Source organism: Doryrhamphus excisus, linkage group LG17 (assembly GCF_037039965.1).
Source record: "Doryrhamphus excisus strain RoL-2023G ecotype Guam linkage group LG17, RoL_Dexc_Guam_v1.1, whole genome shotgun sequence".
NCBI lineage: Eukaryota > Metazoa > Chordata > Actinopteri > Syngnathiformes > Syngnathidae > Doryrhamphus > Doryrhamphus excisus.
In genome coordinates, this window is record NC_136373.1 from 16,137,718 (window position 1) to 16,153,215 (window position 15,498).

Here is a 15,498-nt window from a genome sequence, read left to right on the forward strand (position 1 = left end):
GTTTTGTGGTTAGCTCAAGCTATACTTGTTGTCAGCTAATGATAGTGATTTTGGCTAACTTTAGCTAGTAATGTTAGCTATCATCGAACATCTGGTCACTTCAATTTTAAATATATTAATCATAAATAAATCATGCTTTTTTGTGGTTGGCTCAAGTTATGCTTGTTGTCAGCTAATGATAGCGATTTTGGCTAACTTTAGCTAGTAATGTTAGCTATCATCGAACGTCCGGTCATGGCTCTCCACTTCTATTTTAAATATATTAAATATTAATGAATAAATCATGTTGTTTTGTGGTTAGCTCATGCTATGTGTGTTGTCAGCTAATGATAGCGATTTTGGCTAACTTTAGCTAGTAATGTTAGCTATCATCGAGTTATGTCAAGTTGTCAGCTAATGATAGCGATTTTGGCTAACTTTAGCTAGTAATGTTAGCTATCATCGAGTTATGTCAAGTTGTCAGCTAATGATAGCGATTTTGGCTAACTTTAGCTAGTAATGTTAGCTATCACTGAACGCCCGGTCATGGCTCTCCACTTCTATTTTAAATATATTAAATATTTATGAATAAATCATGCTGTTTTGTGGTTAGCTCAAGCTATGTTTGTTGTCAGCTAATGATAGTGATTTTGGCTAACTTTAGCTAATAATGTTAGCTATCATCGAACGTCCGGTCACTTCAATTTTAAATATATTAATCATAAATAAATCATGCTTTTTTGTGGTTAGCTCAAGTTATGCTTATTGTCAGCTAATGATAGCAATTTTTGCTAACTTTAGCTAGTAATGTTAGCTATCATCGAACGTTCGGTCATGGTGCTCCGCTTCAATTTCAAATATATTAATGAATAAATCATGCTGTTTTGTGGTTAGCTCAAGCTATGTTTGTTGTCAGCTAATGATAGCGATTTTGGCTAACTTTAGCTAGTAATGTTAGCTATCATCGAACGTCTGGTCACTTCAATTTCAAATATATTAATAATAAATAAATCATGCTTTTTTGTGGTTAGCTCAAGTTATGCTTATTGTCAGCTAATGATAGCGGTTTTTGCTAACTTTAGCTAGTAATGTTAGCTATCATCGAACATCTGGTCATGGCTCTCCACTTCTATTTCAAATATATTAATGAATAAATCATGCTGTTTTGTGGTTAGCTCAAGTTATGCTTATTGTCAGCTAACGATAGCAAATTTGGCTAACTTTAGCTAGTAATGTTAGCTATCATCGAACGTCCGGTCATGGCTCTCCGCTTCAGTTGACCAGTTGTCCTGGTTTACTATATTGGTTAATATAAGTGTGAAGGTGACTATAGGGGTGTTATTTCATGTCTATAGGGCTTTAATAATGTTAAAAACCACATTGAACAGGTTTTCTATACTTTTAATTATGCAGATATTCCATTTATAAATAAGGAATCATAGTTACTTTATTATCCAATTTGTGCTTCTTTATTTTGTATTATTTGTAGTATTTTTTTAAATTTTGAGGTATATTCCAATATGTTTTTTGCATTTATTTTAATTAGTATTAATTATAATTTTGTGTGCGTTTTGCAAATGTAGTAAGAATGATTTATTGTATATGATATAGTATTTATGAAGTGTCTAATTGGAGTATGGGAGGCTCACTTCTTCTTCTTCTGCATGTGCATCTTTGTGGACACATCCTGTTCTTCAAAGATTGAAGATTTTGACCCGAGAATGAGTAACTTGATTAAATCACCCTTCTTCTCGTCACCCTCCCCCCCCCCCCCTCTCCTATTCCAAGTCCATCCTTCTAATGTACATCAGTGTACATCTCGGCCCAAAGCCTCATTCTTCATCAGTAATGTCACCGGCACTCATAAGACATCTTCCTAAGGCCATGTGCTTCCTGCTGCGGTCTAAGTACCCAAATCTATTCCTCCTGCTCACATCAAATATTAATTGCCCTTCATAACTCTCATCTCTCTCGTTTCTTATTAGTTTCTGCTGATTGAAATTGGAATCCGCTGAGCTTGTGTGTGTGTGTGTGTGTGCTTGGGATGATATGCTGCAGCTCTCGGATCATAGGTAAAATGCCCGCGCCACGCACGAGCATCCCGTCGCGTACCTGCTTGTGAGCGTGGTCGTAGGAGTTGATGTGGTTGTCAAACTCCTGGTGTCTCAGGTACTGCTTGTCACACAGCTCGCAGTAGAAAAGAGACTTCAAATCCTCCACTGAACAGCCCACAGCCCGCTCGGCGCGCTCCTGCGGAACAAGGAAAAACGACAGAGTGAGAGGCAGTAAAACAACAGGGTTAGAGGAGCTACGGAGAGCGTTAGCCATTTAGAGCAAATCTCCATCGCTGGTAATAATAGCCCTGACATGTGCGCTCGCTGCCTATAGCCGCTAAACGCTATCACGTCCAAATCATTTGCCGCACCTTCTGCTGGAGGTTGGACAAATACAACAAATACGAGCGCTTGGGGGAACTTGAACCTGGTGACACCTTTCACTTAGGATATGTCGCCATGTTCAGTACTCTCAGTCGGGGTCGTGACGCTGGGGGGCATGTTAGCATCATTGCATTTCAAAATAAAGGCCACTTTTTTTTAGAAAATAAGGGCAAACCCAGATGCACGGAAAGTTCTCCAGCCCAGGATAAGGGGAGGGTCTGGGTCATGCATGCCGACTGCCCAATGCCATTGTCACCTGCAGTACTCGATGTGTTAAGTGTTTCTATACTACATTACCCAGAAGGCTTAACGCTGTAGACCCTAATAGGGTATGATGATGATGTAGCCCTTTATTCTTGTCACTTGTCTACCTAATTATGCATTTTTGTCCTTGTGCGACTTATACTCCGGTGTGACTTATGTATGTTTTATTTCTACCTAACTTATACTCCGGTGCGACTTATGTATGTTTTTTTTCTACTTAATTATGCATTTTTGTCCTTGTGCGACTTATACTCCGGTGTGACTTATGTATGTTTTATTTCTACCTAACTTATACTCCAGTGCGACTTATGTATGTTTTTTTTCTACTTAATTATGCATTTTTGGCCTTGTGCGACTTATACTCTGGAGCGACTTATGTATGTTTTTTTCTACCTAATTATGCATTTTTGGCCTTGGGCAACTTATACTCCGGTGCGACTTATGTATGTTTTTTTCTACCTAATTGTGCATTTTTGGCCTTGTGCGACTTATACTCCAGTGTGACTTATGTATGTTTTTTTGTACTTAATTATGCGTTTTTGGCCTTGTGCGACTTATACTCCGGATGGACTTATGTATGTTTTTTTCTTCTTAATCATGCATTTTTGGCCTTGTGCGACTTATACTCCGGAGTGACTTATGTATGTTTTTTTTCTTCTTAATCATGCATTTTTGGCCTTGTGCGACTTATACTCTGGAGCGACTTATGTATGGTTTTTTCTACTTAGTCATGCATTTTTGGCCTTGTGCGACTTGTACTCCGGAGCAACTTATGTATGTTTTTTTCTACCTAATTATGCATTTTTGGCTTTGTGCAACTTATATTCCGGAGCGACTTATGTATGTTTTTTTTCTTCTTAATCATGCATTTTTGACCTTGTGCGACTTATACTCCGGAGCGACTTATGTATGTTTTTTTTCCTCTTAATCATGCATTTTTGGCCTTGTGCGACTTATATTCTGGAGTGACTTATGTATGTTTTTTTTCTACCTAATTATGCATTTTTGGCCTGGTGCGACTTATACTCCGGAGCGACTTATGTATGTTTTTTTCTACTTAATTATGCATTTTTGGCCTGGTGCGACTTATACTCCGGAGCGACTTATGTATGTTTTTTTCTACTTAATTATGCATTTTTGGCCTTGTGCGACTTATACTACGGAGCGACTTATGTATGTTTTTTTCTACCTAATGATGCATTTTTGGCCTTGTGCAACTTATACTCCAGTGTGACTTATGTATGTTTTTTTTCTACCTGCTTATGCATTTTTGGCCTTGTGTGACTTATGTATGTTTTTTTCGACTTAATTATGCATTTTTGGCCTTGTGCGACTTATAGTAGTAGTCGTAGTAATAGCCCTTTATTCTTGTCACTTATACAGGAGTACAAGCGAAATAGTGCAATCATGCGTCCATACATATATAACATACTATGCAGTGAGACAAGGGGTGACAGGACGGGATGATTGGGCGATGAAGGAGGGGGGGAGAAGGGGGACAACACTAGGAGAGGGGAGGAAAAAAAAAACAACAACTCCAAACTACACTCCTTGTTGTATACTACTGTCTGAGGTACGAGTACTAGAGTCGTGCTACATCTTAATCTTCTGTAACCCATCTGGTCCGTTCCCGCACACACCAGGGGGCTCGAACTGGTGTCAATTTGATGCCCAGCGTGACTCTGAAGGCATCAGGGAGTAGGGTTTACCAACGCACCAGCTCTTCTCAGTCACCCGCGAAACCTCACTCTCATCCAGGTCACGGCACCAACACGGTCCACCGAATGAGAGTCGACAGCGCAAGCCGTCAAGCTAAAAGCCGATGTCCAAGCGCGACTCTTAAAGGGATAGCTCCGATTTTTTTACATGTAGTATGTAAGACATAGTGGCGGCGGCTCTCCACTTCAATTTCAAATATATTAATAATGAATAAATCATGCTGTTTTGTGGTTGGCTCAAGTTATGCTTATTGTCAGCTAATGATAGCGAATTTGGCTAACTTTAGCTAGCAATGTTAGCTATCATCGAACGTCCGGTCATGGCTCTCCACTTCAATTTCAAATATAATAATAATGAATAAATCATGCTGTTTTGTGGTTAGCTCAAGCTATGCTTATTGTCAGCTAATGATAGCGATTTTGGCTAACTTTAGCTAGCAATGTTAGCTATCATCGAATGTCCGGTCATGGCTCTCCACTTCAATTTCCGATATATTAATAATGAATAAATCATGCTGTTTTCTGGTTGGTTCAAGTTATGCTTATTGTCAGCTAATGATAGCGAATTTGGCTAACTTTAGCTAGCAATGTTAGCTATCATCGAACGTCCGGTCATGGCTCTCCACTTCAATTTCAAATATAATAATAATGAATAAATCATGCTGTTTTGTGGTTAGCTCAAGTTATGTTTATTGTCAGCTAATGATAACGATTTTGGCTAACTTTAGCTAGCAATGTTAGCTACCATTAAACGTCCGGTCATGGCTCTCTACTTCAATTTCAAATATAATAGTAATGAAAAAATCATGCTGTTTTGTGGTTAGCTCAAGTTATGCTTATTGTCAGCTAATGATAGCGAATTTGGCTAACTTTAGCTAGCAATGTTAGCTATCATCGAACGTCCGGTCATTGCTCTCCACTTCAATTTCAAATATATTAAATAATAATGATTAAATAATGTTGTTTTGTGATTGGCTCAAGTTATGTTTGTCGTCAGCTAATGATAGCGATTTTGGCTAACTTTAGCTAGTAATTGACCACTAAGAACTGGAATCGGCCCTGAAAAGAAAAACATATCATTTGATCTGTACATATACAGTAGAACCTTGTTGTTGTACTATATTAGTCCTGGTCTATTATATTGGTTAATATGAGTGTGAAGTTGACTATAGGGGTGTTATTTCATGTCTATAGAGCTCTAATAATGTTGAAAACCACATTAAACAGGTTTTCTATACTCTAATTTTGTATAAATTCATTGTATTTTTCAATTTGTGCTTCTATATTTCGTATTATTTGTAATACGAAACACAAAAACTTTTTGGGAGTAGTATACATCCTTTTTGACGCCAGTCCTGGAACTTATTTCCCTCAGTTTCTTTGTTCTGTTTTTAGTATCTATTGTTAAAAGACTGCAACTTCTAAACCCCTCAACTCGCCCAGATCTGCAGATTGAGAAAAGACAGCAATGGCAATCATCCATAATGCACCGTTAGGTCCTTTGTGTGTACTGTACTATACTGTACATGCAGTGTGTGTGTGTGTGTGTTGAGTGTTGCAAATCAGAACACAAAGCAGTCCAGATGCATGTAAAAGAACAAGGACACAACAGTGCACAAATGTCACACGGACCCCAGGGGATACATCACTAGCTTGCATGCTCACATCAGCTACAGGCTTTGTTTCTCTTGGTCTGAAGGCATGCGGGCTCGTGCACAATATACTTGTCTGTGTGCACGTGTGTGTGTGTGTGTGTGTGTGTGTGTGTGCATTCATTCCATGCTCCGCTTCAGAATGTAATTTCCCTCAGGCTAGGGCCTGCCAATAAACACTATTGAATTCTGTTCTACACTGACATGATGGGAATTTAATTTGAGCTTGTCACTTCTTTCTATACTTCTACTTTTCCAACTCTCAGTCTATCCTTCTCGCCACACTCGTTATACCCCCCCCCCCCCTCCTTTCGTTTTATAGCCCTCCATTTGCCCTTTTCTCCTTCTGTCTAACGCCTTCTCTATGAAGCGAGGCCGGGTCATACGGTGACAGTCTATATCACACCGACTCATGACTGGATTATTACCGCTGAGACTAATGAGCCCTGATGTGCATATTGAAGGTGATTTTAATTAAAGAAAATGAAAAAAAAAAAAAACAAAAAACTCAGGTACACTGTAGGGACAAAAGTATTGGGACATTATTACGCATAACAGGAAGTGATAATAGAAGAAACAAAATGATGGCGTCCACTTTTCGTTCCACAGCGCTCAAAAGAAAGCATGAATGCCAGATTATATCCACTTCAAGCTCACCTTAATGGTGTTTATTCTCGCTATGCTGGAGCCTATCCCAGCTGTCTTTGGGTGAGAGGCGGGGTACACCCTTTTTTTTGAAAATTTTACCTCTGTATGTGTACATTTTCTGCTTTGCGTACAATATGGCGTTGTTAAGGCGGCACGGCGGTCGAGTGGTTAGCGCGCAGACCTCACAGCTAGAAGACCAGGGTTCAATTCCACCCTTGGCCATCTCTGTGTTTAGTTTGCAAATAAGAGCATGAATGCCAGATTATATCCACTTCAAGCACACTTTAATGGTGTTTATTCTCGCTATGCTGGAGCCTATCCCAGCTGTCGGGCGGGGGTACATCCTGGACCGGTCTCCAAAAATTTTTTGCCTCAGAATGCCAAATTATATCCACTTCAAGCACACTTTAATGGTGTTTATTCTCGCTATGCTGGAGCCTATCCCAGCTGTCTTTGAGTGAGAGGCGGGGTACACCCTGGACTGGTCGTCCAAAAATTTTACCTCTATTTGTACATTTTCTGCGTACAATATGGCGTTGTTAGGGCGACACGGTGGTCGAGTGGTTAGCGCGCAGACCTCACAGCTAGAAGACCAGGGTTCAATTCCACCCTTGGCCATCTCTGTGTTTAGTTTGCAAATAAGAGCATGAATGCCAGATTATATCCACTTCAAGCACACTTTAATGGTGTTTATTCTCGCTATGCTGGAGCCTATCCCAGCTGTCTTTGGGTGAGAGGCGGGGGTACATCCTGGACCGGTTGCCAAAAATTTTTTGCCTCAGAATGCCAAATTATATCCACTTCAAGCACACTTTAATGGTGTTTATTCTCGCTATGCTGGAGCCTATCCCAGCTGTCTTTAGGTGAGAGGCGGGGTACACCCTGGACTGGTCGTCCAAAAATTTTACCTCTATTTGTACATTTTCTGCGTACAATATGGCGTTGTTAGGGCGACACGGTGGTCGAGTGGTTAGCGCGCAGACCTCACAGCTAGAAGACCAGGGTTCAATTCCACCCTTGGCCATCTCTGTGTTTAGTTTGCAAATAAGAGCATGAATGCCAGATTATATCCACTTCAAGCACACTTTAATGGTTTTTATTCTCGCTATGCTGGAGCCTATCCCAGCTGTCTTTGGGTGAGAGGCGGGGGTACATCCTGGACCGGTCGCCAAAAAATTTTTGCCTCAGAATGCCAAATTATATCCACTTTAAGCACACTTTAATGGTGTTTATTCTCGCTATGCTGGAGCCTATCCCAGCTGTCTTTAGGTGAGAGGCGGGGTACACCCTGGACTGGTCGTCCAAAAATTTTACCTCTATTTGTACATTTTCTGCGTACAATATGGCGTTGTTAGGGCGACACGGTGGTCGAGTGGTTAGCGCGCAGACCTCACAGCAAGGAGACCAGGGTTCGGTTCCACCCTCGGCTCATCTCTGTGTGGAATTTGCAAAAGAGAGCATGAATGCCAGATTATATCCACTTCAAGCACACTTTAATGGCCCTCCCTTGATATGCCGCTTATTCTCACTATGCTGGAGCCTATCCCAGCTGTCTTTGGGTGAGAGGCGGGGTACACCCTGGACCGGTCGCCAAAAAAATTTTGCCTCTGTATGTGAACATTTTCTGCTTTGCGTACAATATGGCGTTGTTAGGGCAGCACGGTGGTCGAGTGGTTAGCGCGCAGACCTCACAGCTAGGAAACCAGGGTTCAATTCCACCCTCGGCCATCTCTGTGTGGAGTTTGCATGTTCTCCCCGTGCATGCGTGGGTTTTCTCCGGGTACTCCGGTTTCCTCCCAGATTCCAAGAACATGCTAGGTTAATTGGTTAATTGAATGGTTGTTTGTCTATATGTGCCCTGTGATTGGCTGGCCACCAGTCCAGGGTGTACCCCGCCTCTCACCCAAAGACAGCTGGGATAGGCTCCAGCACCCCCGCGACCCTCGTGAGGAAAAGCGGTAGAAAATGAATGAATGAATGAATGTCGTTGTTAGGTTAGGTTAATTAGCGACTCCAAATTGTCCATAGGTATGAATGTGAGTGTGAATGGTTGTTTGTCTATATGTGCCCTGTGATTGGCTGGCCACCAGTCCAGGGTGTACCAGGTAAGTTAAAGTCAGCTGGGATGTCGTTCACATTTTTAACTTATCTTTTATACATTTTAAGAAATTTTAGTTTTTATGTTACTACCCCAACCTTCCATAAGTGGGTCAAAAATGACCCGCATGCATTTTCTATGGAATCCAATAGGAACCTTTGATTTTTATCAACTTTATCAAAATATCATACAAGTGATTATTCCTAACCAAAATAGCAAAATTAGCATAAAAACGCATTGATTCTAGTATGGGTCATTTTTGACCCACTTATGGAAGAGTGTAGTGGTCCAGTCACTCGTGCATTTAAGGGTTAAAGGTACAGGATCTACCCAGATTGGGACCAGATGAGAATCACCGATGGAGATCATTTGCAGTCAAAATGGGTGAGGAGGCTGACGGGAGGCTCCACACAAAGGTAAGTAATATACATTGATCTTGTGTGTGTGTGTGTGTTATTGATTTTCTTGCAGACTTAAAGTCATGACCAGGAAATGATGCAATCACCCAGAGCAGCCCTTTTCTGAGTGCTCAGAGAGAGAAAAGTATGTGTTTGTTCCTTGTTTGGATTCATGCAGTCTAATTGTGCAATTATTCGTAGGAAAATAAGGTATGATGTACTGTAAGTATTATCTTTCGCTGTTATGCCCCAATTCACATATGCAATACATGTGATTCATTCAAATTAAAAAATCAACCAAAATCCCAAACATGTCATTTAATATGTTAAGGCCACAGCGCAAGCAAGAAAGTCACATCTTTTCACGCATAGCAAGCTAATGATATACAATATATTCATGAAAAAGATCCCACGAGGGACCTCTGGTTGTGCAGCAGATTGAAAGTGTGCGGTATCGAACGTATCCCTCCCTTACAGCACCTTCATACATCTTCATTACTTCACTGTGCGCTCCTAAAAAAAAAAAAAAAAAAAAGCAACGCAAACATCCCATTTAAAATGCAACAAAACTTTTACTTTCCCGTGCCGCCGCTTTGATGTCAGTAATCATCCCTCGCGCCGCTCGTGTACAAAAGGCACGCCGGCAACCATCCGCGGTCACGTTTATCATTTGAATTTCACCTTCTCAAAACATCGAAAATGAATTACTATTTTATTCTTTTTAAATACTTGCCTGTGTAATAACCAAAACTTGCACAAAAAAAAAAAAAATAGGGCGAAACTAGCTGGATATGCATAATTAATGCAAGAAAAAGAGCCCAGTAAAAAAACCAAACTGGTGTTATTATATTCTCTGTGTTCTATGATATTAATGTCTACGGAGAGGATTTTGATTGCTACCATAGCAACTGAAGCAGTGATGACATATCATGTAAACCTTATAGCATACTGTATTTATAGTCATATGTAAACATAAAGTTATGCAAACATTTACGCGCAACATCATGTCATTAAAAGCACCATGTGTGACACACTTTAATATAGTCAGCATTTGAAGGTCCCTTATTATGCAAAATGGACATTTTAAATATGTTAAACCCGTAATATGTGTCGGTTCAGGAAGACTGGTGAGCAAGGCAGCTACTGTCATTGGCGCTGACCTGGACAGTCTGACATCCGAGGCAGAACAAAGGACACTAGGATGCTCACTTTCATCATAGAGAACCAGCATCATCCAAAGCACGGCATCATTTCCCGAAAAAAGTGGCAGATTACTATCACTGTCGTGCTACACTGAAAGACTGAGCAGATCATCCCTAACCCAACGCCATGCCACACACAGGGCTGGGCTTTTTCAATTCCGATATTATTGTTGTTTTTGTTATTAAGGATGTCGAATAATTATCGGCACTGATAATCATCGGCCTTATATCGGAATAAAAATCGGTTGATATTGATATAAAAAATACTGTATACAACACACACGTGTTCATTCAACCACAGGAGATATGTCATCTATCGGCTGATATCGGAATAAAAATATCGGCATATTGGGTTTTTTTTTTTCGTAAAAAAGCCAATTCCCGTCATCCTTAACCGAAATAAATAAATGAAAGGCTTCTCTACACATCTTAAAATAAAGCCGTTTAACTTTGCCAGCGATCTGCTACAAACATGGAAATTTGACGGGTGTATTTTTCTTTCACTCGCGATGCTACTGTTAGCTCACTTAGCTATTGCTAGCGTTTGTGTCTGTTCCACTCTTGTTACATTTGCGTATTTTTTCCTGGAGTAAAAAGTCATAATACTACTTTTGTCTACTACTACTACTACTACTACCAATGGTCACATGAGTCCCCGCTTTTCTTAACCGTCTCAGGCAATGCATGTTACGATGCATCGATTAGGACGTAATCAGAGATTTCGAGTTGAAAGTAAGGAAAAGAAAATCGGAAAGAACATCGGAAAAAAAGTCGTAATATTTTGAGAATAAAGTCATACATTTTCGAGAAAAAAAATGTATAATTTGCAGCTATGAAAAGTGAGGACTTCTGTGAATTTTGACCTTGGGCATTTGGAGGCTAGCTAGGCTAATCTGGCTAAACTGCTCCATTTTGCTGCCACATTATAAATAAAAAACGGCTAATCTTCCTTCCTGAAGAGTTATGCTCTATTTTATATTTTCTATGACATGTAAATTTACTCTTTATTTTTGTAATATTATGGCTTTTTTTTTACCACTTTATTCTCGAAATGTCATTATTTTTTTCCGATGCAGCTCTGACACCAATGAGGTTAAAAAAGTAAAAAAAAAAAGTCTGAATCCTGAGAATAAATAGCGTCTAGACAACATCCCGTTTGTTTAAAAATGATTCCGATGAGCGTGTTGACAATTTCGAAATCTATAAACTCAGAATCGATGACATTTGGTGAAATTCTGACAACTCCTAATTGCCCGTGTAACAATTCAGTCTGCAATTTATAAATGTTTATCAAGCGCAATTAGGCCTTTAATTATCCTAATCCATAATTAGCATCCTAGCCTGGACAGCGTAATGAATAGAAACAATTTCATTTGCGCTGGCAGATTTATTTCCCTCTCTCGTTTTCTCTGTGTTTCACACGTTCATTTATACATGCAAAAGTTTGATGCCGTGCTTTCTTGGCTATTTCTATGAAGCTTGCAACGATAATGACCTGTAGAACTCTCGGTGTTAGACACACACACACACAGAGTGCCAAACGAGACAGCAGAGTGTTAATGAGCTGATATTTACAGCCCTAATGCATCTCTCTTGACTGCTTTTATTATGCCTTCATGGCTGCTTCCCCCCAGTTATTTATTTGATGAATGTGTGAGGATCTGCATGCATGTCCTCGCTAATGCCTTTGTCTCTTGTCTGTGTGCTTCTGTCTGACATTGCTTTGCATGTTTGCGTGTCTTTGTTTGCATCACACCATCGCCTCTTAGTCAATTTTAGACATAGGGTAGTAAAAAAGAAATACAGTAAAGTCTCGTTATATCGATATTGTCGGGAGTCGGAAAAAATATCGATATAACCGGACTATCGATATATCCGATCCTGCGCCGAACTGCATTAAAAGTGGGCAATAATGCACTTAAATCAATCTTTGCTTAAGGAGTTCAATACCACACCCGATTCCCGCACTTCCTGGTTCACAGGTCATGCTCAACCCGCCCCACATAGCTGGCCAAACACATGCCTGCAACAGAAGAACCAACGCCAGCATGTACATATGAAAAACAGTGATTATTGCAAGCGATAAAAAGATATCTGAATACAACACAATTAAATACATGTATTTGTACGCTTGTGTCTTCGTTGGAATAGGTGTGTATGCTATGTCAGTTGGTTCTTCTGTTGCAGGCATGTGTTTGGCCAGCTATGTGGGTATGCGGGTTGAGCATGACCTGTGAACCAGGAAGTGCGGGAATCGGTGTGTGTGCTGCGCTCTGGTGGTGGAAGTGTGAAAAATAATGTTGACTGGAAGCAGCCGTTCGCCGTGTTCTTTTTTGGTATTGAAATCCTTAAGCAAAGATTGATTTAAGCTGCTTTTGTATCGATATAAGCAGACCAAATTGGCTGGCGGGAGATGAAAAGGGCATCGTAGTAACCGGATTATCATAATAACCGTGTATCGTACTAACGGAACTAATTATATCATAAAAGACTACAAATTTGCCGGGAAATGAAAATAGTATCGTAATAAGCAGTAATTCGTTATAACCGATATCGATATAACGAGACTTTACTGTATATATGAATAGCGGTGGGTGTCCGCTGAGTCACTCACATGATTTGTTTGGCTGAGTTTTTTGGGCAATATTCCCCCAAAAGTGCAGTTCCATGAAACGGAGAAGGTTCTCGTCATAGTGAGAATGTCTCCAAGGATGCCCTGGTTTGGAGCAGTCAAAGTTATAAAGGTGTTTTTCAAGTGAAAAAATTATTTATTAATGCTTTATGCTGTGATATTGTAACAACATACATACAATACAATATCTTATCTGTCTTCTCGCTGACTGAAGAGCGTTTCCTCGGCGGTGACGTCTTCAAACTTTAATCTGACATCTGAGCCATGACACGAATGAAAGAACGCAGAAACCCGGTCAAAGATCAAATTCAATCTTGCTAATATTTTATAATTAAACTCCGGACATGTTTTATATAGATATATATTTTATTTTTTAATAAAACCGGACTTGTGAATGGCGTATAGAAGGGTTTAGATTCTGTTCCACAGATGGTGCTAATGCACACAAAGGTAAACAATGAACTGTTCCAGCCTTTTTTGTCTTAAAAAGACACTTAATTGTTTTTTTTTTGTTCCCAAAATAAGTGTGTTGTATGGCAGTGCTTCTCATTGTGCTTCCCACTGGGGGGACAAATATGTCCCCCCCTTATTTGAAATACTATTGAAAAATCTATTAATCTGATATCTGTACTGTACAAACTGAATTTGAAACAGAAACCAGCAAAATGCAACAAAATGGAGAGCATATGTACACGCATATTCAGATGTCACTGATGACCCCCTGACCCCACCCCCCCCCCCCCCCGCCCCTCAGGTGCAGGGTCCAGGGTTTCATTATATTTAATATTCATATGGGCTAGTCAGTTTGATGCAATTTTGCTATGAAAAAAATCGCATATACATAATTTTAATTGAAGACCCGTGCTCTAATAAAAGTATACATTCTGTTCAATGAGCTCCATGCTCCTCGTCCCGCACGCCACAGGAAGTGGATTTTGGCACGCAGCACAGCTGATGAGTGATAGAGCGCAGGTGGAAGTAGAAGGCACCTGTGGAAGCCAGATAAAGCAGGATACGGAGATGAAGGGAATGGAAAGCTGGGGATGAGGGAATAGATCCGAGGATCACTAGAAAGAGTCTTTGGACTCACATTTTGATGGACAGGGAATTAAATCTTGATCGCGAGCTGAGTGATCTTTGGGTCGGGCCTTGTGACTTAGCGTGGATTTACGACCACAGCAGAGGAGCAAAGGAATTCATTCACAATAAAAGGACATCGGATTTTTGCTCTGAACAGTCAAACCGTCCAACGGAAGACTTGTAAATACAATCTTAAACGTCATAATGCTCAGTTTATTGAAGATATTCATTCATTCATGTTCTACCGCTTATCTTCACAAGGGTTGTAGGGGTGCTGGAGCCTATTGCAGCTGTTTTAGGGCGAGAGGCGGGGTACACCCTGTTGTTTATGTTGTGGTATAGTTATTTAGATATTTCTGCTGTTACAAAACCCCCCAAAAATTTTTTTTTCAAAGTTAGTTTGTTAGTCGGGAACTGATATTTTCCTGAAACTTGCCTATGTTCTATTGCTGATTAATAAAGAACGGAAAAGGGTAGAAAAAAACTTTTCTGGACAATTTGAAATCGCCTTTTACCACAAGGTGGCAGATGTGCATTTGATGGAGCTCAGCAGGGTCATTTCAGTGAAAAAAAAATCACATGTGGAGACGTGTAGCGTGCAGGTCATGGTGTTATATTGGTAAATAAATTAATATTTTCAATGTAAAACAACCTTTTTTTGTGTTGTTTATGTTGTGGTATAGTTATTTAGATATTTCTGCTGTTACAAAACCCCCCAAAAAATTTTTTTTCAAAGTTAGTTTGTTAGTCGGGAACTGATATTTTCCTGAAACTTGCCTATGTTCTATTGCTGATTAATAAAGAACAGAAAAGGGTAGGAAAAAAAACTTTTCTGGACAATTTGGAATCGCCTTTTACCTTTTTGTGAGGCGAAAAGAGATCATGATGCAACTGTCCACTAATAAATCGGCCACAAGGTGGCAGATGTGCATTTGATGGAGCTCAGCAGGGTCTTATTTTCAATGTAAAACAACCTTTTTTGTGTTGTACATGTTGTGGTATAGTTATTTAGATATTTCTGCTGTTACAAAACCAAAAAAAGAAAAAATTTCAAAGTTAGTTTGTTAGTCGGGAACTGATATTTTCCTGAAACTTGCCTATGTTCTATTTCTGATTAATAAAGAACAGAAAAGGGTAGAAAAAACTTTTCTGATGAAACTGTTCATTTGGTAGATTCAATTTTTTTTATATAGCTATGGAACAGAATATCCTGGGAAATGCGGAATTTGCAAAATCAGCATTTTGTCCCAACCTGAAATGTGTTTGGCCTGCATTATTGGGGTAATTATGTTGCTAAATATGCAGAACCATACAAAATTCCTGGATAAATAATAAGAAACATTTGGTGGGGCTAGTTTAAAGTAGCCATCTATGCAATGACTTTAATAC

General features: G+C 39.8%; 1 protein-coding gene across 1 annotated transcript in view; it reads right to left on the reverse strand.

The window, feature by feature from the left end:
• Positions 1-15,498, reverse strand: part of znf804b (zinc finger protein 804B) — a 57,351-nt gene that overhangs the window by 12,586 nt on the left and 29,267 nt on the right. Inside the window, exon 2 of the mRNA XM_058084254.2 lies at positions 2,092-2,229. Coding sequence (XP_057940237.2) covers positions 2,092-2,229 — 138 coding nt within the window. The remainder of the gene's footprint in view (positions 1-2,091; positions 2,230-15,498) is intronic.